Consider the following 24,021-nt stretch of genomic DNA (forward strand, 5'->3'; position numbering starts at 1 on the left):
AGTCCCTCGCATCAGGAAACTTGCTCAAGCATCTTAGATAGCTTCATCCACCAAAGGGCAGAGAGCAGAAGCAAGAAGAACTACAATCCTGCAGCCTGTGGAACTAACAACACATTCAGAGAAAGACAGATGAGATGAAAAGTCAGAGGGCTATGTACCAGATGAAGGAACAAGATAAAACCCCAGAAAAACAACTAAATGAAGTGGAGATAGGCAACTTCCAGAAAAATAGTTCAGAATAATGATACTGAAGATGATCCAGGACCTCGGAAAAAGAATGAAGGCAAAGATTGAGAAGATGAAAGAAATGGTTAACAAAGACCTAGAAGAATTAAAGAACAAACAAACAAACATGAACAATAACTGAAATGAAAACTACCCTAGAAGGAATCAATAGCACAATAACTGAGGTAGAAAAATGGAAAAGTGACCTGGAAGACAGAATGGTGGAACTCACTGCCATGGAACAGAATAAAGAAAAAAGAATGAAAAGAAATGAAGACAGCTGAAGAGACCTCTGGGAGAACATTAAACACAACAACATTTGCATTATAGGGGTCCCAAAAGAAGAAGAGAGAGAGAAAGAACCTGAGAAAATATTTGAAGAGATCATAGTTGAAAACTTCCCTAACATGGGAAAGGAAATAGCCACCCAAGTCCAGGAAGTGCAGAGAGTCCCATACAGAATAAACCCACAGAGAAACACACCGAGACACATAGTAATCAAACTGACAAAAATTAAAGACAAAGAAAAATTACTGAAAGCAGCAAGGGAAAACCAACAAACAACATACAAGGGAACTCCAATAAGGTTAACAGCTGATTTCTCAGCAGAAACTCTACAAGCCAGAAGGGAATGGCATGACATATTTAAAGAGATGAAAGGGAAGAACATACAACCAAGATTACTCTACCCGGCAAGGATCTCATTCAGATTCCACAGACAAATCAAAAGCTTTACATATAAGCAAAAGCTAAGAGAATTCACCACCACCAAATCAGCTCTACAACACATGCTAAAGGAATTTCTCTAAGTGGGAAACACAAGAGAAGAAAAGGACCTACAAAAACAAAACACAAAACAGTTAAGAAAATGGTAATAAGAACATACATATCAATAATTACCTTAAATGTGAATGGATTAAAAGTTCCAACCAAAAGACACAGGCTTGCTGAATGGATACAAAAACAAGACCCATATATATGCTGTCTACAAGAAACTCACTTCAGACCTAGGGACACATACAGGCTGAAAGTGAGGGGATGGAAAAAGATATTCCATGCGAATGGAAATCAAAAAAAAGCTGAAGTAGCAATACTCATATCAGATAAAATAGACTTTAAAATAAAGAACGTTACAAGACACAAGGAAGGACACTACATAATGATCAAGGGATCAATCTAAACAGAAGATATAACAATTATAAATATATATGCACCCAGCATAGGAGCACCTCAATACATAAGGCAACTGCTAAGAGCTCCAGAAGAGGAAATAGACAGTAACACAATAATAGTGGGGGACTTTAACACCTCACACCAAACGACAGATCATCCAAACAGAAAATTAATAAGGAAACACAAGCTTTAAATAACACAACAGACCAGATAGATTTAACTGATATTTATAGGACATTCCATCCAAAAACAGCAGATTACACATTCTTCTTAAGTGCGCATGGGACATTCTCCAGGACAGATCACATCAAATGAAGCCTCAGTAAATATAAGAAAACTGAAATAATACGAAGCATCTTTCCTGACCACAACAATGTGAAATTAGAAATCAATTACAGGAGAAAAACATAAAAAACAAAAACACATGGAGGCTAAACAATACTTTACTAAATAACCAAGAGATCACTGAAGAAATCAAAGAGGAAATCAGAAAATACCTAGAGACAAATGACAATGAAACAGGCCAATCCAAAACCTATGGGATGCAGCAAAAGCAGTTCTAAGAGGGAAGTTTATAGCAATACAAGCCGATCTCAAGAAACAAGAAGTCTCAAATAAACAATGTAACCTTACACCTAAAGGAACTAGAGGAAGAACAAACAAAACACAACGTTAGTAGAAGGAAAGAAACCATAAAGATCAGATCAGAAAAAAATGAAATAGAAACAAAGAAAACAATAGCAAAGATCAATAAAACTAAAAGCTGGTTCTTTGAGAAGATAAAAAAAATTGATAAACCATTAGCCAGACTCATCAAGAAAAAGAGGGGGAGGACTCAAATCAATAAAATTAGAAATGTAAAAGGAGACGTTACAACAGACACTGCAGAAATACAAAGCATCCTAAGAGACTACTACAAGCAACTCTATGGCAATAAAATGGACAACCTGAAAGAAATGGACAAATTCTTAGAAAGGTATAACCTTCCAAGACTGAACCAGGAAGAAATAGAAAATATGAACAGACAAATCACAAGTAATCAAATTGAAACTGTGATTAAATATCTTCAAACAAACAAAAGTCCAGGACCAGATGGCTTCACAGGTGAAATCTATCAAACATTTAGATAAGAGCTAATACCCATCCTTCTCAAACTCTTCCAAAAAACTGCAGAGGAAGGAACACTCCCAAACTCATTCTATGAGGCCACCATCACCCTGATTTCAAAATCAAAGATACTACAAAAAAAGAAAATTACACACTAATATCACTCATGAATGATGCAAAAATCCTCAACAAAATACAAGCAAACAGAATCCAACAACACATTAAAAGGATCATACACCATGATCAAGTGGGATTTATCCCAGGGATGCAAGGATTCTTCAATATATGCAAATCAATCAATGTGATACACCACATTAACAATTAAGGAATAAATACCATATGATCATCTCAATAGATGCAGAAAAAGCTTTTCACAAAATTCAACACCCATTTATGAACAAAACTCTTCAGAAAGTGGGCACAGAGGGAACCTACCTCAACAAAATAAAGGCCATATATGAAAAACCCACAGCAAACATCATTCTCAATGGTGAAAAACTGAAAGCATTTTCCTTTAAGATCAGGAACAAGACAAGGATGTCCACTCTCACCACTGTTATTCAACATAGTTTTGGAAGTCCTAGCCATGGCAATTAGAGAAGAAAAAGAAATAAAAGGAATACAAATTGGAAAAGAAAAGTAAAACTGTCACTGCTTGCAGACGACATGATACTAAACATAGAGAATCCTAAAGATGCCACCAGAAAACTACTAGAGCTAATCAATGAATTTGGTAAAGTTGCAGGATACAAAATTAATGCACAGAAATCTCTACCATTCCTATACACTAATGATGAAAGATCAGAAATAGAAATTAAGGAAACACTCCCATTTACCATTGGAACTAAAAGAATAAAATACCTAGGAATAAATCTACCTAGGGAGACAAAAGACCTGTATGCAGAAAACTATAAGACAGTGATGAAAGAAATTAAAGATGATACAAACAGATGGAGAGATATACCATGTTCTTGGATTGGAAGAATCACTATTGTGAAAATGACTATACTACCTAATCTACAGATTCAATGCAATCCCTATCAAATTACCAATGGCATTTTTTACAGAACTAGAACAAAAAAATCTTAAAATTTGTAAGGAGACATAAAAGACCCCGAAAAGCCAAAGCGGTCTTGAGGGAAAAAAACGGAGCTAGAGGAATCAGACTCGCTGACTTCAGACTATACTACAAAGCTACAGTAATCAAGACAATACGGTATTGGCACAAACTCAGAAATATAGATCAATGGAACAGGATAGAAAGCCCAGAGATAAACCCATGCACCTATGGTCACCTAATCCATGACAAACGAGGCAAGGATATACAATGGAGAAAAGACAGTCTCTTCAAAAAGTGGTGCTGGGAAAACTGGACAGCTACATGGAATAGAATGAAATTAGAACACTCCCTAACACCATGCACAAAAATAAACTCAAAATGGATTAGAGACCTAAATGTAAGACCAGACACTATAAAACTCTTAGAGGAAAACATAGGAAGAACACTCCGACATAAATCACAGGAAGATCTTTTTTGATCCACCTCCTAGAGTAATGGAAATAAAAACAAAATTAAATAAATGGGACCTAATGAAACTTACAAGCTTTTGCAAAGCAAACTATAAACAAGATGCGAAGACAACCCTCAGAATGGGAGAAAATATTTGCAAATGAATCAACAAAGGATTAATCTCCAAAATATATAAACAGCTCATGCAGCTCAATATTAAAAAAACAAACAACCCAATCCAAAAATGGGCAGAAGACCTAAATAGACATTTCTCCAAAGAAGACATACAGATGGCCAAGAAGCACATGAAAAGCTGCTCAACATCACTAATTGTTAGAGAAATGCAAATCAAAACTACAATGAGGTATCACCTCACACCAGTTAGAATGAGCATCATCAGAAAATGTACAAACAACAAATGCTGGAGAGGGTGTGGAGAAAAGGGAACCCTCTTGCACTGTTGCAAGGTGGGATGTAAACTGATACAGCCACTATGGAGAACAGTACGGAGGTTCCTTAGAAAACTAAAAATAGAATTACCATATGATCCAGCAATCCCACTACTGGGCATACATCCAGAGAAAACCAGAATTCAAAAAGACACATGCATCCCAATGTTCATTGCAGCACTATTTACAACAGCCAGGACATGGAAGCAACCTAAATGCCCATTGACAGACAAATGGATAAAGAAGATGTAGTATATATATACAATGGAATATTACTCAGCCATAAAAAGGAACGAAATTGGGTCATTTGTTGAGATGTGGATGGATCTAGAGACTGTCATACAGAGTGAGGTAAGTCAGAAGGAGAAAAAAAATCATATATTAATGCATATTAGTGGAAACTAGAAAAATGGTACAGATGAACTGGTTTGCAGGGCAGAAACAGATACACAGATGAGGAGAACAAACGTATGGATACCAAGGTGGGAACGTGCCAGGGGGGGTGGGTGGGTGGTGGTGGTGGGATGAAGTGGGAGATTGCAATTGACATATATACACTAACATGTATAATGGATAAAATGGATAACTAGTGAGAACCTGCTCTATAAAAAAATAAACTAAAATTCAAGAAAAAAGTCTTCCCTTTCACCACTGATCTGCATATCCACCTTCACCATAGGGTAAACTCTTCATTACCTTCCTGTTAGATTTTACATTTTTTATTGTGCCCGTTTTGTTACAGCAGTCTTAGAATACATTATAATAACTTAATGGGTAAATGCCCTTGTAATTATTATACCTCCGCAGCATTCATTCTATAAATAACCATTAAAGTCAATTGGTCACACTCTCTACTGACCTTTAAAAAATATTGAGGATTTTTAACTGGAATCACATTAAGTTATGGTTATTGGTCTATTCAAAATGTTTAACAATTGCTTTAACCTATTTTAATATTTTTTATTTTCCTTGAAATTTATACATTTTATTAAGACTGCTATTTTTACTAATATGCATCAGCACTAAGTTATTTTAATCTACTCAATATTATAATAGCCAATTTCAATTATATATTGTAACATACAGGATCTTTTTTATTTCTCTCTACATTTGCCGCCTTAAGTTTTTCCCAGTGTCTTGAGTTCAATGCCTAGTTCATTTATTTTTATTTGCATCTAAAAATGAATTCATTTAATGATACAATTTTTAGGAAAATTCTGACCAAAATTTCATAAATTTTGATATATAATATTTTCACTAGCATTATTTTCTGAATTGTTTTGTAGCAACGTCTGTATACTCTTTGACACAAAGGTATTAAGAGAAGTATTTAGTTTTCTCTCTTCCAGATTGTCTAAGTAGTTATTTATTTGAGCTTCTGATTCAGAGAATGTAGATGGTACAATTTATTGTTTCAGAATCAATCCAGTTTTCTAAATGCTCTAAGATTACTATAAATAATGTATATCCCTTGATGCAAAGTATAAAGTGAGACAAGTACCTATTAAACCAAGTTTGACTCATCTCAAACAAAGAAAAAATCCCATGTCTTTATAATGACATAAGAAAATCATGCACCAAAGTGGCCTCTGTCATGGTTCTTACCTCATTTCTATTTTTCTCTTCCTTCCTCATTCCTCTCCAGTCATACTGGACTTCTGGACTGTGTCTGGCATTCTTGTACCTTAAGGCTCATGTACTTATTTTCACTCAGCCTAGATCTTCCCGGAGATATTCACATAGCTTGCTCCCTCACCTCCTCTTTGTTCAAAGGTAATCTATTCTTATTACTATTAGTATCACTCCAACTAGACTGTAAGTTTGGCTACAACATAAATTTTTGTCTGTTTTGTTTTTGTTCAATAACCAGAGCCTATAATAGTGTCTGGTAAATAGGAGGTATTCAAAAAAACTTTTGGTTGAATAAATTAATATTTAAAAGAACCTGCCCTGAAGCCATAATGCCTGAGTTAAAATCTCTGCTATATTACCTTGGGCAACCTCCTCAACTTCTCTTTGCCCTAGTTTCCTCCTCAATAAAATAGAAAATAATAGTAATAGTACTTATCTCATAGGGAAATTCTAAGAATTAAAGTAGTTAATACATGTAAAGTACATTGAGCAATGTCCATGAATAGTAAATGCAAAATAAATGTTACCTAAATACTTTTGTTTCTACTTCAATTACTTCTTGAATTATACAGTAGGCCCTCCATATCCGCACGTTCTGCATCTACAAATTCAATCAAATGCAGACAAAAAAAATCCACACGCCACCCTCCCCCCAAAAAAGAAGAAGAAATTCCAGGAAGTTCCAAAAAGCAAAACGAATTTGCAGCTGCACTGGCAACTATTTACACAGTATTCACATTGTATTTAAAACTTTTTATATAGCATTTACATTATATTAGTTATTACAAGTAATCCAGAGATGACAAAGTATATAGGCGGATGTGATACCCAGGTTATATGCAAATATACACCAATTTATCCAAGGATTTGAGCAACCTTGGATTTTGGTACCTGCAGGGGTTCCTGGAACCAATCCCCCATGGATACTGAAGGATGACTATACCTTAAAATCTCTTACCATGTTTAACTTTTAATCAATTTTTGAAAATTTCTAATAGGTTTTGCTTTATATAAATACCAATGCTTTAGATTATGTCACACAAATTACTATTTTGTGGGATTATACCTTTCATTATGTGAAAACCTGTATCTGTCTTCTATGATTTTTTCCTTGAGTTCTACTTTGGTCTACTCTTCTTTCCTTTTTTGTTGTTTGTTTGTTTTTGTTGTATTCCTTACCATTCTTATATTTGCCAGGCTTATCCTCAACTACTCCTTTGTTTTCAAGTCTTTCTGTGTCAATCTGTTTTAAGTCTGTCTCTTCTAAAGAGTATACCTAGAAATGAAGCCTAAGGATTTCGGCACAATATGTCATATTAGTTCTGTCCCATAAGCACTAGTAGGTTTTCCTCCTCAGCAACTTCCCTGTCCTCCAGCAGATAATAAGGTTGTAGTCTCCTGAGAGACCCAGACTACTTCATCCAAAAGCACACTTTTACTCTGCATACAGTGACTCATATGTTAGGTGGACTTCCTAAGTATTCTTTTTATCTTTACAAATTCTTTTTAAGTTTTCAGTGTGAGAATAGCAATATGTCAATGGGATTTCTAGTGGGTGGAGGTTGGAGGGATTACATTGGCTTAGTGTACAATCTCAAACCAGAAGTCTCCTTTATTATATGCAAACAGTAAAAATTTTAAAAAAAACAACTATTCTGATTGCTTTTTCTATTATTTCTAGCTTATGGAATTTGCTAGAAATTCCAAATCAATGTTCTATAAATGGCAATAGTAGAAAATCTTCTCTGTTCCTCTATGTAGACTTTGTCAAAGCCCTGCAGCCAAAGACCAATAGGAACACACCTGTAGTTGAACAAATTTTATTATTGCTCATTGCAACAAAGAATACAGCACACTACAGGTTAAGGTAAGAGGATGTTACAAACTACTTATGGGATATAGGCCCATGTTAAGTGATTTGGGGGAGGGTTCAAGGAAGTAAGGCTTTGCTCTAGATTGGACACTATCAAGAAGTGGGGATAATTCTGTGATTGAGTACCTTAATATATCTTACCTAGACAAACAGAAAACTACAGTGAGACTAAAGTTGTAATTAGTAAAGAAACAGCAACTGCTCATATTAGCCATGATGGAGGTGTGTTTGGTATTTTATGTGGCTTACACAGTGACTTCTTTTTGTATGTGCTTAATAAATTTATGAAGTGACCTCGGTTTTTGCTTCATTTCATCACCGTCCCAGAGTGACTATGTCTGATGTTGATGTTCTGTGAGATTATGTTTAAAAGGAGAACATCAAGGCCCAGCTGTGAATGCCAAGCTTGTTTCCAGATTCAGAGACTGCTTTTCCTGTTCAAGTTCTTAAGGATGTTTCAATTTAATTCTTTTTTTTTCTTTTCTTTTTTTTCAATTTAATTCTTAAAAATTTCTCCTGATATATCCCATTGTCTTATTAAAAAAACACCTAGGGCTTCCCTGGTGGCGCAGTGGTTGAGAGTCCACCTGCCGATGCAGGGGACACGGGTTCGTGCCCCAGTCCGGGAAGATCCCACATGCCGCGGAGCAGCTGGGCCCGTGAGCCATGGCCGCTGAGCCTGCGCATCCGGAGCCTGTGCTCCGCAACGGGAGAGGCCACAACAGTGAGAGGCCCGTGTACCGAAAAAAAAGAAAAAAAAAAAAAACAACACCTAGATCTGGTGTTTTCATGGCTGTTCAGAAACAGATACAAACCAATCTATAAACTTACTATAAAAAAACAACAGGCCAAATTCAAGCATGCAGTTGAAGATAACACAGGATATACAGAGTAGTTATACAAACTAACCATAAAAGTAATAGAGGCAGTTATTTAAGTAGTGGGGAAAGAAAAACACAAATAAAAGCTGTATGATCCGAAAGAATTTTCTTTCCACTTTGATAAAAATAACTGCACTATTACATAAAATGAATATACAAATGAACATGCCTCATTTGAATGCCTTATGTTTTTTTTCCTTTTAAGGAAAACAGGATATTATAAAGGATAGTGGAAGGACAATTTGTAAAATCTGAGTAAGATTTAGGGATTAGATAATAGCACCATATCAACACTAACTTCTTGAATTTTAAAGTTATACTGTGATTACATAGGACAATATCCTTGTTTTTAAGGAAATATACACTGGGGTATTTAGAGATAAAGGAACATTATGTCTGAACCCTGCTCAAACATCCAAAGAAAAAATTTTATGTGTGTATATATAAAAGAGAGACAGAATGAGAATGATAAAGCAAATGTGATCAAATGTTAACATCTGGATAATCTGCATACAGAATATAAAGGAATTATTTTTTACCATTCTTGTAACTTCTAAGTCTGAAGTTATTTCAATGTGAAAAGTTTAAAAAAAAAAAAAGTCTGGCCTCAAAACTATATTTGACAAATATCAACATCCCCAAGTCAGAGATGAAGACAGTAAAAATCAAAATAATCATACAATTAATTAAAGAAAAGGAGAAGCCAGAGTCTATTTTACTCAAGCCTGTAGTTTACTTTCCACAGAAAAGCTACATGTTTCAACATAATAATGGGTAATTCATCAATAAATTACAACTTTCTTATCTGAGAGAAACAATGCCCTGATTACTCATAATTTCCTCTTATAGTATTTCCTTCCTCTCAAGGTCTGATGTTACCAGTATATTAAAAAAAAATTTAAACTCAGTGATGAGCAAATATATATCTGATTATGTATCAGAGCTATTCAAGTCCTAATCAATGCCACAGCATTCAAAACAGCTGTCTTTATGACAGGACATTCCAGTAAACTCATCTGTGATTTTACAACTCAGGTGATTATATTTATGGTACCACTGTAACGTACTGTTAGATGTATCATTTACCTGAGAACTGCCACTGAAACCTGGAGGTTGGCTGTATTCTGTGGAATCAATAATACTACTGCAAAATGAAGAAAGAAAAATGTGATTTCAGTTTTTACATTCTCTTAGCAACAGAAAAAGTAAATCTAAAATATATCATATATAAATCCAATATTTCTAATTTCTAAGCAAATATTTATTACCAATAATTTAATTAGACATCAAATAAATACATATCCCATAAACAAAAAAATTAGTAAATATTTAAACAACTTACCCCTTCATCCCACCACCTTAAATATACCCACCTTGAAAGAATGTCAGTAGGGAATAATCATAAGATAGGTGTATATACAGAAGTATTTCCTACAATTTCATTTTCAGATAGGTTAATATGTTTGAACTCTAAGGAAAAGAGGACTTAGAATATTGGGAAAAGAGCACAAGCATGCAATCAAAAGCTATGGTTAACAGATCCTGTTATGACACTAGAGCTAGTGCCCTTGGACAAATACCTTATAATAACTGTTTCCTTAACTGAAAAGTGAGATGAGTGGAGACTAGCTATCTCTAGCTATATCTAGAGTCCCTTCAAGCTCCAAAATGTTATGATAATCACCTCACGTGAAAGAAAACTATCAAAGGAATGGAAGAAATGGTAAAATACCAATAATCTTTCTTTCATAACCCAAAATCTATATTCTAATTACCTCTGCCCTAGTGGAACAGAATCTACTTTCTCCATTGGTTCTTTCTATTTGATTATATATATTCTCTGTGCATTTTCCTACCTAACCCTAGAAAAACCTCTAGAAGTCCCGACTAGCTTTTCTTTCTAAGAGTTCCATCTTACCATATCTATCTTATCACGTCACTCTTAACTCCCTCCCTTCTTTAAATAAATTAGCTTATGAAGACTATTAACACCTGAAAACGATATAACTTCTACATCAACCATGATAGATCAACAGTTTTTTACATTTTTAAAAATTCTTCCCTATTTCTACTATAGAAATGTTTATATTTTTGTCTACCCTAATGAAATTTAAGCAATTAAGTATACTAATTTCAGTGTGTCTCTTTACATAAATATACAAAATCATTATTCACTTTAGTACTCAAATAATCACAAAGGTTATAATATGAGAGGCACTCTTAAGAGTACAGAGTGGGTTTGAATTTCACTTGTTAGCAGCTAAATGACTCTGGGCAAGTTATTGATCTTATTTGGCTGCTAGCTTCTCCATCTGCTAAATGAATAAGATACTTCAGAGAGGTATAAGATTTAGTTAAGTGGGTTAATTTCTCAGTACAATGCCAAAAAACGGTAGATGTTCAATAAATTTTACCCTCTATGAATAAAATTCATCAATAACATACAAACTTATGCTTTCAAAAATGTAATAAGTGAGATGCAACTGTCTTCACAGTAGTCTTTTTTTATAAAGCAATACATAATAATAGATATTCAGTGATCTTAACCATTCCTATAGTAAGACTTATGTAAGAAAGACCCTTCAAAGCACTTATACTACAAATTAAAGAATTAACACAATCTTGTGATGAATTTCTTTTGATGAAATGTAACCAATGCTCACTTTCCTTGCACAGAGTCATGAACTGGTATGACAGGATCACACGCTATTTTCAGTATACTCTAACCAGGGACTAACAGGGCTAAAAATGAAGAAATGTCATGCATTCAAAAATCTGTGTTCCTCGGTCAGAATGGCCATCATCAAAAAATCTAGAAACAATAAAGGCTGGAGAGGATCTGGAGAAAAGGGAACCCTCTTGCACTGTTGGTAGAAATGTAAATTGATACAGCCACTATGGAGAACAGTATGGAGGTTTCTTAAAAAACTAAAAATAGAACTACCATAAGACCCAGCAATCCCACTACTGGGCATATACCCTGAGAGAACCATAATTCAAAAAGAGACGTGTACCACAATGTTCACTGCAGCACTATTTACAATAGCCAGGACATGGAAGCAACCTAAGTGTCCATCGACAGATGAATGGATAAAGAAGATGTGGCACATATATACAATGTGGCAATAGATGTGGCAATGTGGCAAAGATGTGGCAATATATACAATATTACTCAAGAAATGAAACTGAGTTATTTGTAGTGAGGTGGATGGACCTAGAGTCTGTCATACAGAATGAAGTAAGTCAGAAAGAGAAAAACAAATACCGTATACTAACACATATATATGGAATCTAAAAAACAAAAAAAAAGGTTCTAATGAACCTAGGGGCAGGACAGGAATAAAGATGCAAACATAGAGAATGGACTTGAGGACATGAGGAGGGGGAAGGGTAAGCTGGGTCAAAGTGAGAGAGTAACATTGACATATATACACTACCAAATGTAAAACAGATAGCAAGTGGGAAACAGCTGCATAGCACAGGGAGATCAGCTGGGTGCTTTGTGACCACGTAGAGGGGTGGGATAGGGCAGGTGGGAGGGAGACGCAAGAGGGAGGGTATATGGAGATATATGTATGCATATGGCTGATTCACTTTGTTATACAGCAGAAACTAACACAACATTAAAGCAATTATACTCCAATAAAGATGTTAAAAAAAAAATCTGTGTTTCTTCCACTAATGAAACCCAATTCCCTATTATCTGTATAAACATTAATAAAATTATGAAGTTGCACATTTAGAGGTTGATAGAACAGAACTATTTCTAGATATGATTATTTTATGGTGTTATAATTCAGACTTCTTTGACTGCAGGCTGGAACGATGATATTGATATATCAGTGTATATAGTGAGATAACATTGCATTTCAAATACATGTTTAAAAATAGTACTCATCAGATTGTTGAAGGTATTGAAATTACAGGTTTTAAATAGTATTTTATTAATAATAACTGCAGAGTTTGAAATTTATTTTATTTCAGATCTTAATCTTATTCACTAAGGAAATTTATTATTGCATATACAACCACAACAGAAGCAATCTGAAAAAATAAATCCCTTTAATTCTGCTTTTTAAAATGTGTGTGTGTGTGTGTGTGTGTGTGTGTGTGTGTGTGTGTGTGTGTGTTTCTATGTGTGTATAAAGTAACATGATTAGAAGAGAATATTAGAAAGCACTGCCTGGGCTGGGTTCTCTTGATTCTGGTGCTATTCTACTGCTTATCTCTGAGTTAGCCACAATCCACAGATGGTAATGACAACAGCAGTATTAACAGCTATCATTTATTGAGCATTTACCATGCTGTAGGCACTGAGCTAAGTAATTTAAACTTCATAACTCAGGTAGACACTATTATCATTCCCATTTCTCAAGTGAGGAAACTCAGTCACTGACAGATTATACATTTGGCCCAAGTTAACAAAGTTAGTCAATAACAGAGTTAGGATTCAAAGCCATGGAGTCAGGTTCTAGAGTCTACACTGAACCACCATGCTATGCTCCTTAGGCACATCACATTCTACAACTGAAGAGTGAGGAAATCCTGGATTAGCCCAACCCACTTCATAGACATAATTTAAGGAGAAAAGTGAAAAAAATGGCAACCTATAAATATGAGAGTCATCAATTATTTCAAATAAATGTCAAATAAATAACTTCAAATTATTTCAAATAAGTTACACAAATAAAGCCACCAAAAAATGGCAAGGGCAAGAAGAAAATTTCAAGATAGTAACTAAAACTGAGTTAGGAATAATACTCTTTATTCATGATGGGGAAAATAAGATGATAAAAAAATTCTTAATGTTCTTGCTGGTGACAATGAGGAGCTCAGCTAAAAACATATGAAAACTATACAGCTGTTAATCCAAGTTACAAGGGAAATTCACAGTTATGCAAGTAGATGTCACAAAAATACTTACTGTCAGTTAAATTATTTGCTTCCAAAAGCAAAGATATACTTTGTAATTAAAAGATAGACTTTTACAAATGAACTTATATACAAAACAGAAACAGACTCACAGACATAGAAAACAAATTTATGGTACCAAAGGGGAAATGGGGGGGACGGATAAATTAGGAGTTTGGGATTAAAAAATACACACCCCTATACATAAAATAGATCATCAAGAAGGACCTACTGTACAGCACAGGGAACTATACTATTTTGTAATGACCTATAAGGGAAAAGAATCTGAAAAAGAATATATATGTATATGTATTTATGTGTATATATACGTATTTATGTGTGTATTTGTGTATATACGTATATGTGTGTATTATGTGTATATATGTGCGCATGTGTGTATACATATATAAAACTGAATCACTTTGCAGTACACCTGAAACTAACACAACACTACAAATCAACTATCCTTCAATTAAAAAAAAAAAGAAATAAAAAATATGTTTAAATAAATAATTTTTAAAAGACTGTTAACTCAGTTTCACATATAAGCTATATCTATAAATGAATAGGAAGCTAAGAGAAAATTTTGATGCAAAATTCAATTGAAAATTAAGGTGAAATCTTTTCTTCTACAGTGTCTCGGACTCATTAGAATAGACAGTACTACTACTCATATTGTGGTATTTGTAAGAATTTCAACAAGATAGTACAACAAATTCTATACAAAAGATTTTATACAAATAAACATCAGTGATTAAAATGGCCTTTTCAGCAACATACAGTTTGCTTTTAAAAATACTGGGCTTGGGACTTCCCTGGGGGTCCAGTGGTTAAGACTCCACGCTCCCAATGCAGGGGACCCAGGTTCGATCCCTGGTCAGGGAACTAGATCCCGAATGCTGCAACTAAGAACCTGCATGTCACAACTTAAAATCCCGCATGCCCTAACGAAGATCCTGCAACTGAGATCCGAAGCAGACAAATAAATAACTAAATAAATATTTCTTAAAATAATAATAAATAAATAATAAAATTAAACATATATATATATATATATATATATATATATATATATATGGCTCAAAAAACTTACATAAAACCATATGATCACCTCAGATGCAGAGAAAACTTTCAACAAAATTCAACACCCATTTATGATAAACCCTCCAGAAAGTAGGCATAGAGGGAACTTACCTCAACATAATAAAGGTCATATATGACAAACCCACAGCCAACATCGTCCTCAATGGTGAAAAACTGAAACCATTTCCACTAAGACCAGGAACAAGACAAGGCTGCCCACTCTCACCACTCTCATTCAACATAGTTTTGGAAGTTTTAGCCACAGCAATCAGAGAACAAAAAAAGATAAAAGGAATCCAAATTGGAAAAGAAGAAGTAAGATGTCACTGTTTGCAGATGACATGACACTATACATAGAGAATCCTAAAGATGTTACTAGAAAACTACCAGAGCTAATCAATGAATCTGGTAAAGTAGCAGGATAAAATAATTAATGCACAGAAATGTCTTGCATTCCTATACACTAATGATGAAAAATCTGAAAGTGAAATCAAGAAAACACTCCCATTTACCACTGCAACAAAAAGAATAAAATACCTATGAATAAACCTACTGAAGGAGACAAAAGACCTGTATGCAGAAAATTATAAGACACTAATGAAAGAAATTAAGGATGATACAAACAGATGGAGAGATTACCATGTTCTTGGATTGGAAGAATCAACATTGTGAAAATGACTATACTACCCAAAGCAATCTACAGATTCAATGCAATCCCTATCAAACTACCACTGGCATTTTTCACAGAACTAGAACAAAAAATTTCACAATTTGTATGGAAACACAAAAGACCCCAAATAGCCAAAGCAATCTTGAGAAAGAAAAATGAAGCTGGAGGAATCAGGCTCCCGGACTTCAGATTATACTTCAAAGCTACAGTAGTCAAGACAGTATGCTACTGGCACAAAAACAGAAATATAGATCAATGGAAGAGGACAGAAAGCCCAGAGATAAACCCACACACATATGGTCACCTTATTTTTGATAAAGGAGGCAAGAATATACAATGGAGAAAAGACAGCCTCTTCAATAAGTGGTGCTGGGAAAACTGGACAGCTACATGTAAAAGAATGAAATCAGAACACTCCCTAACACCATACACAAAAATAAACTCAAAATGGATTGAGACCTAAATGTAAGGCCAGACACGATCAAACTCTCAGAGGAAAACACAGGCAGAACACTCTATGACATAAATCACAGCAAGATCCTCTTTGACCCACCTCCTAGAGAAATGGAAATAAAAACAAAAATAAACAAATGGGACCTAATGAAACTTCAAAGGTTTTGTACAGCAAAGGAAACCATAACAAGACGAAAAGACAACCCTCAGGATGGGAGAAAGTATTTGCAAATGAAGCAACTGACAAAGGATTAATCTCCAAAATTTACAAGCAGCTCATGCAGCTCAATATCAAAAAAGCAAGCAACCTAATCCACAAGTGGGCAGAAGATGTAAACAGATGTTTCTCCAAAGAAGATATACAGATTGCCAACAAACACATGAAAGAATGCTCAACATCATTAATCATTAGAGAAATGCAAATCAAAACTACAATGAGATATCATCTCACACCGGTCAGAATGGCCATCATCAAAAAAATCTACAAACAATAAATACTGGAGAGGGTGTGGAGCAAAGGGAACCCTCTTGCACTGTTGGCGGGAATGTAAATTGATACAGCCACTATAGAGAACAGTATGGAGGTTCCTTAAAAAACTAAAAATCGAATTACCATACGATCCAGCAATTCTACTACTGGGCATATACCCTGAGAATACCATAACTCAAAAAGAATCATATACCACAATGTTCACTGCAGCTCTATTTACAATAGCCAGGACATGGAAGCAACCTAAGTGTCCACTGACAGATGAATGGATAAAGGATGTGGCACATATATACAATGGGATATTACTCCACCATAAAAAGAAACGAGATTGAGTTATTTGTAGTGAGGTGGATGGGCCTAGAGTCTGTCATACAGAGTGAAGTAAGTCACAAAGAGAAGAACAAATACCGTATGCTAACACATATATATGGAATCTAGAAAAAAAAAATGGTCATGAAGAACCTAGGGGCAAGATGGGAATAAAGACGCAGACCTACTAGAGAATGGACTTGATGACACGGGGAGGGGGAAGGGTAAGCTGGGACAAAGTGAGAGAGTGGCATGGACACATATACACTACCAAATGTAAAACTGATAGCTAGTGGGAAGCAGCCACATAGCACAGGGAGATCACCTCGGTGCTTTGTGACCACCTAGAGGGGTGGGATAGGGAGGGTGGAGGGATGGAGATGCAAGAGGGAAGAGATATGGGGATACATGTATATGTATAACTGATTCACTTTGTTATAGAGCAGAAACTAACACACCATTTTAAAGCAATTATACTCCGATAAAGATGTTAAACAACAACAAAAAAGATTACAGAAAACTTCAATTCCTAAAACCCAAAACTATGAAAATCAAACACTTTTTGTAACTTTTTGAAGTGAAAACCTGACCTGAACAGATTTTGATATCGTTTATCTCACTGACTGCTAATATGCATGCTTCAATGCTGAAATATTAATGTGCTTGATTATATGGAACCGCGTTTTACTCCTCCTCCAGTATATGTAATATATGGCATATGTACTGTGTTACCTTTCTAAATTGCGGAGGGAAGGGTATGGGGGCAAGACATAACACCACATAATGAAACACATCTGACTCCAAAGGTTTCCCAAAAAGGTTATGAAAACCTATATATCATACAAGCTTTGGATTTACTTTGGGAACGTAAGGGTAGTTCAATAATAAAAACATTGGGCTCCAGAGTACGTACCTATGATCTTTAGGAAAAAGAGATTCAATTTATTCTTCAAAGAACAGAAGTTATCAGAGTATTTCAAATATCCAGGAAAAACTTCCTCCAACACCCTTTGTCCCCTTTTAATGGTAGATGATTAGAAAGGGTTGTAGATATACAGTACATAGGAGGACTGTATGAACCTCATATTATGCTGCCTTTTAAAAGGTCTGTAATTCCATAATATTACGAAAGTTTAAAAAGAAAAGCAAAAGGGCAATTCATTTTAAAGTTTTCATTATAAGAGCTTCCTCAGGGAGAAACTTACTGCTGGCAGATGTGAAAAGCACATGTGACGGAAAATTTCTGAAAGATGGAGCAGGTCTGAATCTACTGCTTACTGCCTTTGGAAGTAAATAATTTGCTTGGTAGAATTTCAAAAACAGAATAATAAGCTCAAAAGAAAAAGACTGACAAAACTCATTTGTCTCCAACAAAGCTAATAAAAGTCCCAGTTTGTTAGGCTAAGTACTGCCTTTGACTCCATTATATTCTAACCACTTATCAATGAGTGGGAATAGTTATAATAGTTACAATTTAGTTATAATTCACAGAGGAGAAATTTTTAATTATCAGATGATGTAACTGCCATAAATCTTAGTGTTACAAAAACCCAGGTCTCTGAAATCATCTCAGAAAAAGGTTTTAAAAACAAAGTAGAGGAAGCATTCCAAAAACAGCAACAAAAGATTCAAAGGTAGAGGATCTGAATGGGAAAAATATACTGGAACTTGGGTAGAGGAGAGACAGTAAACAGCAGAAACAGAAAATGGTGACAGCACATGAAATTTTATGCTTGCATTCAATTATTCTTACATCTAGGCTAGGGTTACAATGTATAGCTTTGGTTTTCCCAGCTTCTCCCATCCCTGACCTCCCAGAATCAAGGTACACCTATAATAAGCAAAGGGGTGAAAAGTTTCCTACATGACTCTAACTTGAAAGCACAAAAGGCCATAAGCAAGAGGGTCTAATCACAGTAATATGAATGGAATCAACAGGGAATGGCTGGTAAATACCAATAATCTGCTTCTTTCCAAGAAACTTAATTTTAACTGTTTTGGCTCTCTCAAGCCCAGGAACATAACTTGAGGCATTTTTAAGACATTACAGAAGGATATGTAACTTTACAAAGTAGAGAGTAAATAGAAAATTTTACCCTATCTTCCCCAAAAATGAAATAAACTTAAGATAGTTATAAAACGTTAGTGTTGAATGTCAGAGCTTTCTTTTATGAAAAAGAAAATAAATATATCTTACTTAGAGATTTTTAAAACATGTCAGTAATACAGACATATTCACTACCCACTAAACCAGTATTTACATATTTTTAAAGTATGATCCTCCAGGCCTACATGTGAATCTCAGGAACTCACCTCAGACCTAATGATCAGATTTCGGGGGTGGGGTTCAAAAATCTGCATGTCAAACAAGAGGTTTGGTTGATACTCATGCACATCGAAATCTGTCCTATTCACACCTCAGATTTCAGAATTAGAAAGGACTGGTAGTATCTTCATCAAGCAGTGACAATTACAGTTTATAACAAGAACCCAAAGATGTTTTTCAAAAATCCTGAAATACCTACTCATCAAACATAATTTAAATGTATTTTGATTATTTTAATTACTGGAATCAAAAAGTCTATTTATACCATATTTTAAGCGAATAATTAATTTGACAGCATAACTTATTTTCCGTCCTTTATATAACCATGTGAGCAGAGTTCTAGGGTCTGTCATATTCACAACTGTATCTCCAGTGCCTAAAACTGTGTTTTATACATGCCTGATACACCTCCAAAAACTGGCTTAGTGACTGAAGAATTCTTCAAATATTCTAAATAAAGGAAATTGAACTATTTCAAAAACATTTTTCTTTACTTGCTGCAATTCTATTACCTATCAAATTAATGAGAAACTACAGATGTATGAAGAGTACCCTTTACATTATTGCCAAGGAAATTTGTTTTCTGTGTTTGCGTTTCTTTGTGTTTGTTCAAGTTGAAAATTCCATAAGATTCTTCAGTATCCTCCATCGCCTATGGCATCAAATTCAACTCCTCTGCATGGTATAGGGTCAGAGTTAAGGCAAGTAATCCTCAGTACTCGCAACAATAAATGCAAGTGTAGCAGAGATTTCTTAAGATCTGTTCATAATCATCTAACCTTGGAAATACAAGTCCCCTATATACGAACCTCCAAGTTGCAAACTTTCAAAGATGCAAACGTGTTCGCATGTCCAATCACATAAGTTAGTTCACGTGTCTGGTGTACACTGTCACACGCATGCCTCCTCTATAAGTGGTTGTGCTTTTGTGTACTTTACTGTACAGTACTGTATAGCGTACAGTAGTACAGTATCTTTATTTCAAGCCCAGGATGTCCAGAAGCAATGGTAAAAGCAGTGGTGATGTAGCTGATACCGCTAAGAATCACCAAGAGAGACAAGAGGAAGAAGAAGTAACTGAAGAACCGAAGAGATTCACGATACAGGAAATGGCAAAGGGATTTTCTTTGAGGAGGCACTGTTAGTTTTTGAGGCATAGGATCTGAATGTAGAACGGTACACAAAGGTTGCAGCTACCATTCAGAATGCAATCGAGTGCTACCATGTGACAAGAAAAGAAAAAAAGAGCTACTACCCAGACATCACTGGATCGTTTTTTCAAGAGTAGATATAATTGAATCCAGCAAGGAACCAGAACCTGTGCCATCAACGTCAGGAGTGAGCAGCTTGCCCTCCGACTCCTACTGCTGACGATCCTTCAGCTCCACCATCTCCCACCTCCTCTCCCTCCTCCAGTCAGTAACTCTTCTTGCCTGTTCCCTTGATGCCAGCCCCTGTATGCCAGGTGTTGTACTGTACTACTGTACTTTTCAAGGTACTGTACTATAAGATGAAAAATGTTTTCTTTATTTTTTGTGTTTGTTTTTTATGTATTATTTGTGTGAAAAGTATTACAAACCTATTACAGTACAGTACTATATAGCCGATTGCGTTAGTTGGGTACCTAGGCCAACTTTCTTGCACTTACGAACAAATTGGACTTACGAATCCCCTCTAGGAACGAAACTCGTTCGTATGTAGGAGACTTACTGTATGGAAAATAGTGTCAGGCTGTGTATGGAGAATTTCCTATATTGTATAATTCCCCTCCTCAATAAAGGGAAATAAATGTTATATGAAAAACTCTTTAGGTTTATGTAGAACATTTGTTTAAAATATATAATAAATTAGGGACAAATCTGTAAGGATTAGAGTTAGACCTGACCGTAAGAACATTTCAATTCCTATGTTTTAAAAACAGTTATCTTAGGAAGTTCCCTGGCAGTCCAGTGGTTAGGACTCCGCGCTTTCACTGCCAAGGGCCAGGGTTCGGTCCCTGGCTGGGAAACTAAGATCCCACAAGCCACGCAGTGTGGTGAAAAAATAAATAAATAAAAGACAATGAAATAAGAAAATAAATAAATAAATAAATAAATACAATTTAAAAAGTTATCTTCCCAAGTAAAACAAATCAGTTAAACCAATAATAATTGCCCAAAAGTACCAAAAACTTAAGCATTAATATGTGAAGAAGAAGCCATTAACACTGCTCTGGTCAGTGATCATAATCCAGCCAAAGACCCAATATGCAATAACAGAGAAGATGGGTCCATTTTCATCCACTATACCAAAGAGCCATCCCTAACCACCACCCACCCTCTCCCCATCACACACATTTTTTTTTTTAATAATTTGGGGGAGGGGGCATGTCACGGGGGTAAGTATAACTGCATAGAGTTGTGTGGGTGAGTTAAAGAGGAATTTCTTAACCTAGTCCAAGAGCCATTACACAATATCAAATTCCTTGAATTTTACTAGTTTATTCACTCAAATGATAAAATATACAAATTCACAAGGTACTAACTCACCATTATATATATATTTATATATATATATATATATATATATATTATAATAGTTAAATACTTCTAACATCCATAAAGTGACCCCTTGCTTTTTCCTTCATTTTGATTCATCTGGACCTTTGTCAAAAATGACAGACACACAGGGACTTCCCTGGTGGTGCAGTGGTTAAGAATCCACCTGCCAATGCAGAGGACATGGGTTCAATCCCTGGTCCGGGAAGATCCCACATGCAGCAGAGCAACTAAGCCCGTGCGCCACAACTACCGAGCCTGCGCTCTAGAGCCCGCGAGCCACAACTACTGAGCCCAAGTGCCACAACTACAGAAGCCCACACGCCTAGAGCCTGTGCTCCACAACAAGAGAAGCCACTGCAGTGAGAAGTCCAGACACCGCAACGAAGAGTAGCCCCCGCTCGCCACAACTAGAGAAAGCCCATGCGCAGCAAGGAAGACCCAACGCAGCCATAAATAAATAAATTTATTTATTTATTTATTAAAAAATGACAGACACACAAATGAAAGATTAAGTCTCAAAAATACCTGATAGAGTAAATATAATCAAAAGTGTCTTATATAAATGTCTTATCTATATATTTTATTTATAAATATCCCTGGTCTACACCACAGAAAAGTTCAATAAGCAATTCACAATTTAAACTTATGTATGCATCTTTTAAAAAATGAATTAAATTTATGATCAACGGAAATAAAAAAATACGTCTGGCATTTAAATAATGAAGCTAATAATTATGAGGGAAAAATTATAATTCAACTACATGCTATTTCTTAAAAATAAAAAAAACTCAAATATTGATAGTATAACATAACATTCTTCCCATGTTTAATTTCACATCCAAATCTTAAGGGTCATTTCCCAAGAATATTTAAAGCCACATCATTTTCCCAAGTGTCTCGCTCAAACCTTGAGTGATAATCAAATTACTCGTTTCAAGAAAATATCAAAACACTCTTTTGAAGAAAATATCCTGTTTGTCTATTTTCTCATCTTCAACTGTTAACCAGTCTCACCTCTGCCCAAATCTCATTTGACAATAGTGTTCCATACGATTTTAGCGATTCAACAAAGTTTTCATAGATATCATGAAATCCTGTACCTTTTATGAGATCAGCTATTTTACTTTATAATACAACCACTTCCCTTCTCTTCCACCAATAAAATCCTATAAAATCCAATAAAATTCCACCATTTCCTCTCTTCTGGACTCTTGCAATGTTCCTAACGTTTGTCCTAGCTTCCAATGGCAGGGGGCTGACAGGGACACAGAATCTCTATCCTCTACATGGGAACCCCAGTAAATATTTTAAAATCTAAAACAGATCCTACTCAAAACTCCCCCATGACTTTTTATTACCTCTTCACTTCACTTCATTCATGTGTCAGCTCTCTAATACATCTAATTTCCTTCCTAGGGTACTACTTACATATTTTGTACTACTACTATATTATATTTTTGCTTATTTAGCATCTGCCCCAACCTCCACACACACACCCCCCAAAAGGTAAGCTCCATAAAGGCAGGAAATTTGCCAGCTAGATTCAACACTTCGAACAGTGCCCAGTGCATCAGAGGCATTAAATAAACAGAGCCAGTTAAATGAATATAATACTATATGGTCAACAAGTTATTAAAAGTCGTCAGTAAGATTAACAAAGACCTGGACACACAGATAGAAAGAAACACTACTGTTAAAGGCTATGACAGAGAGTCATATGACGATGAGAACTATCAGTTTATTAGAGAAGATTCTGTGATATGACAACTTTTTCTTGCCTGCATGCACTCACATAATAAATATTCCACTGACAAAGATTCCATGTGTATCAGGAAGTGAATGTTAAGCTTAAAGATAATATCCCACAGCTGAGTCATTCCCAAGTGTTTTAAAGAAAATAAAATATGGACAAAAACAAGGTGAATTACACAGGTAAAGTGACCCCAGAATCACCTAGTACTCACGAGGATTCTCCATAAAATGGTTAATGAAAAATATCAAACAACCCAGGAATGTTCTTTAACTGAATATCCCTTGTGCCCCTTCCCCACATATTGTCCCAAACTAGATCTAAAATAGCTTTCCTGAACAAGACGGTATGGTACTGGCACAAAAACAGAAAGATAGATCAATGGAACAGGATAGAAAGCCCAGAGATAAACCCACGCACATATGGTCACCTTATCTTTGACAAAGGAGGCAGAAATGTACAGTGGAGAAAGGACAGCCTATTCAATAAGTGGTGCTGGGAAAACTGGACAGCTACATGTAAAAGTATGAAATTAGATCACTCCCTAACACCATACACAAAAATAAGCTCAAAATGGATTAAAGACCTAAATGTAAGGCCAGAAACTATCAAACTCTTAGAGGAAAACATAGGCAGAAC

At 35.3% G+C, this 24,021-nt stretch overlaps 1 protein-coding gene across 3 annotated transcripts in view; it reads right to left on the reverse strand.

Annotated features, from left to right (window-relative positions):
• The window catches only part of COP1 (COP1 E3 ubiquitin ligase), a 272,563-nt gene that overhangs the window by 160,893 nt on the left and 87,649 nt on the right, over nucleotides 1-24,021 (reverse strand). For all 3 annotated transcript variants that reach the window (XM_060034406.1, XM_060034397.1, XM_060034388.1), the window contains one exon: nucleotides 9,937-9,994. In XM_060034406.1, the coding sequence (XP_059890389.1) occupies nucleotides 9,937-9,994 (58 nt within the window). The remainder of the gene's footprint in view (nucleotides 1-9,936; nucleotides 9,995-24,021) is intronic.

This window comes from Delphinus delphis, chromosome 1 (genome assembly GCF_949987515.2).
Source record: "Delphinus delphis chromosome 1, mDelDel1.2, whole genome shotgun sequence".
Taxonomy (NCBI): domain Eukaryota; kingdom Metazoa; phylum Chordata; class Mammalia; order Artiodactyla; family Delphinidae; genus Delphinus; species Delphinus delphis.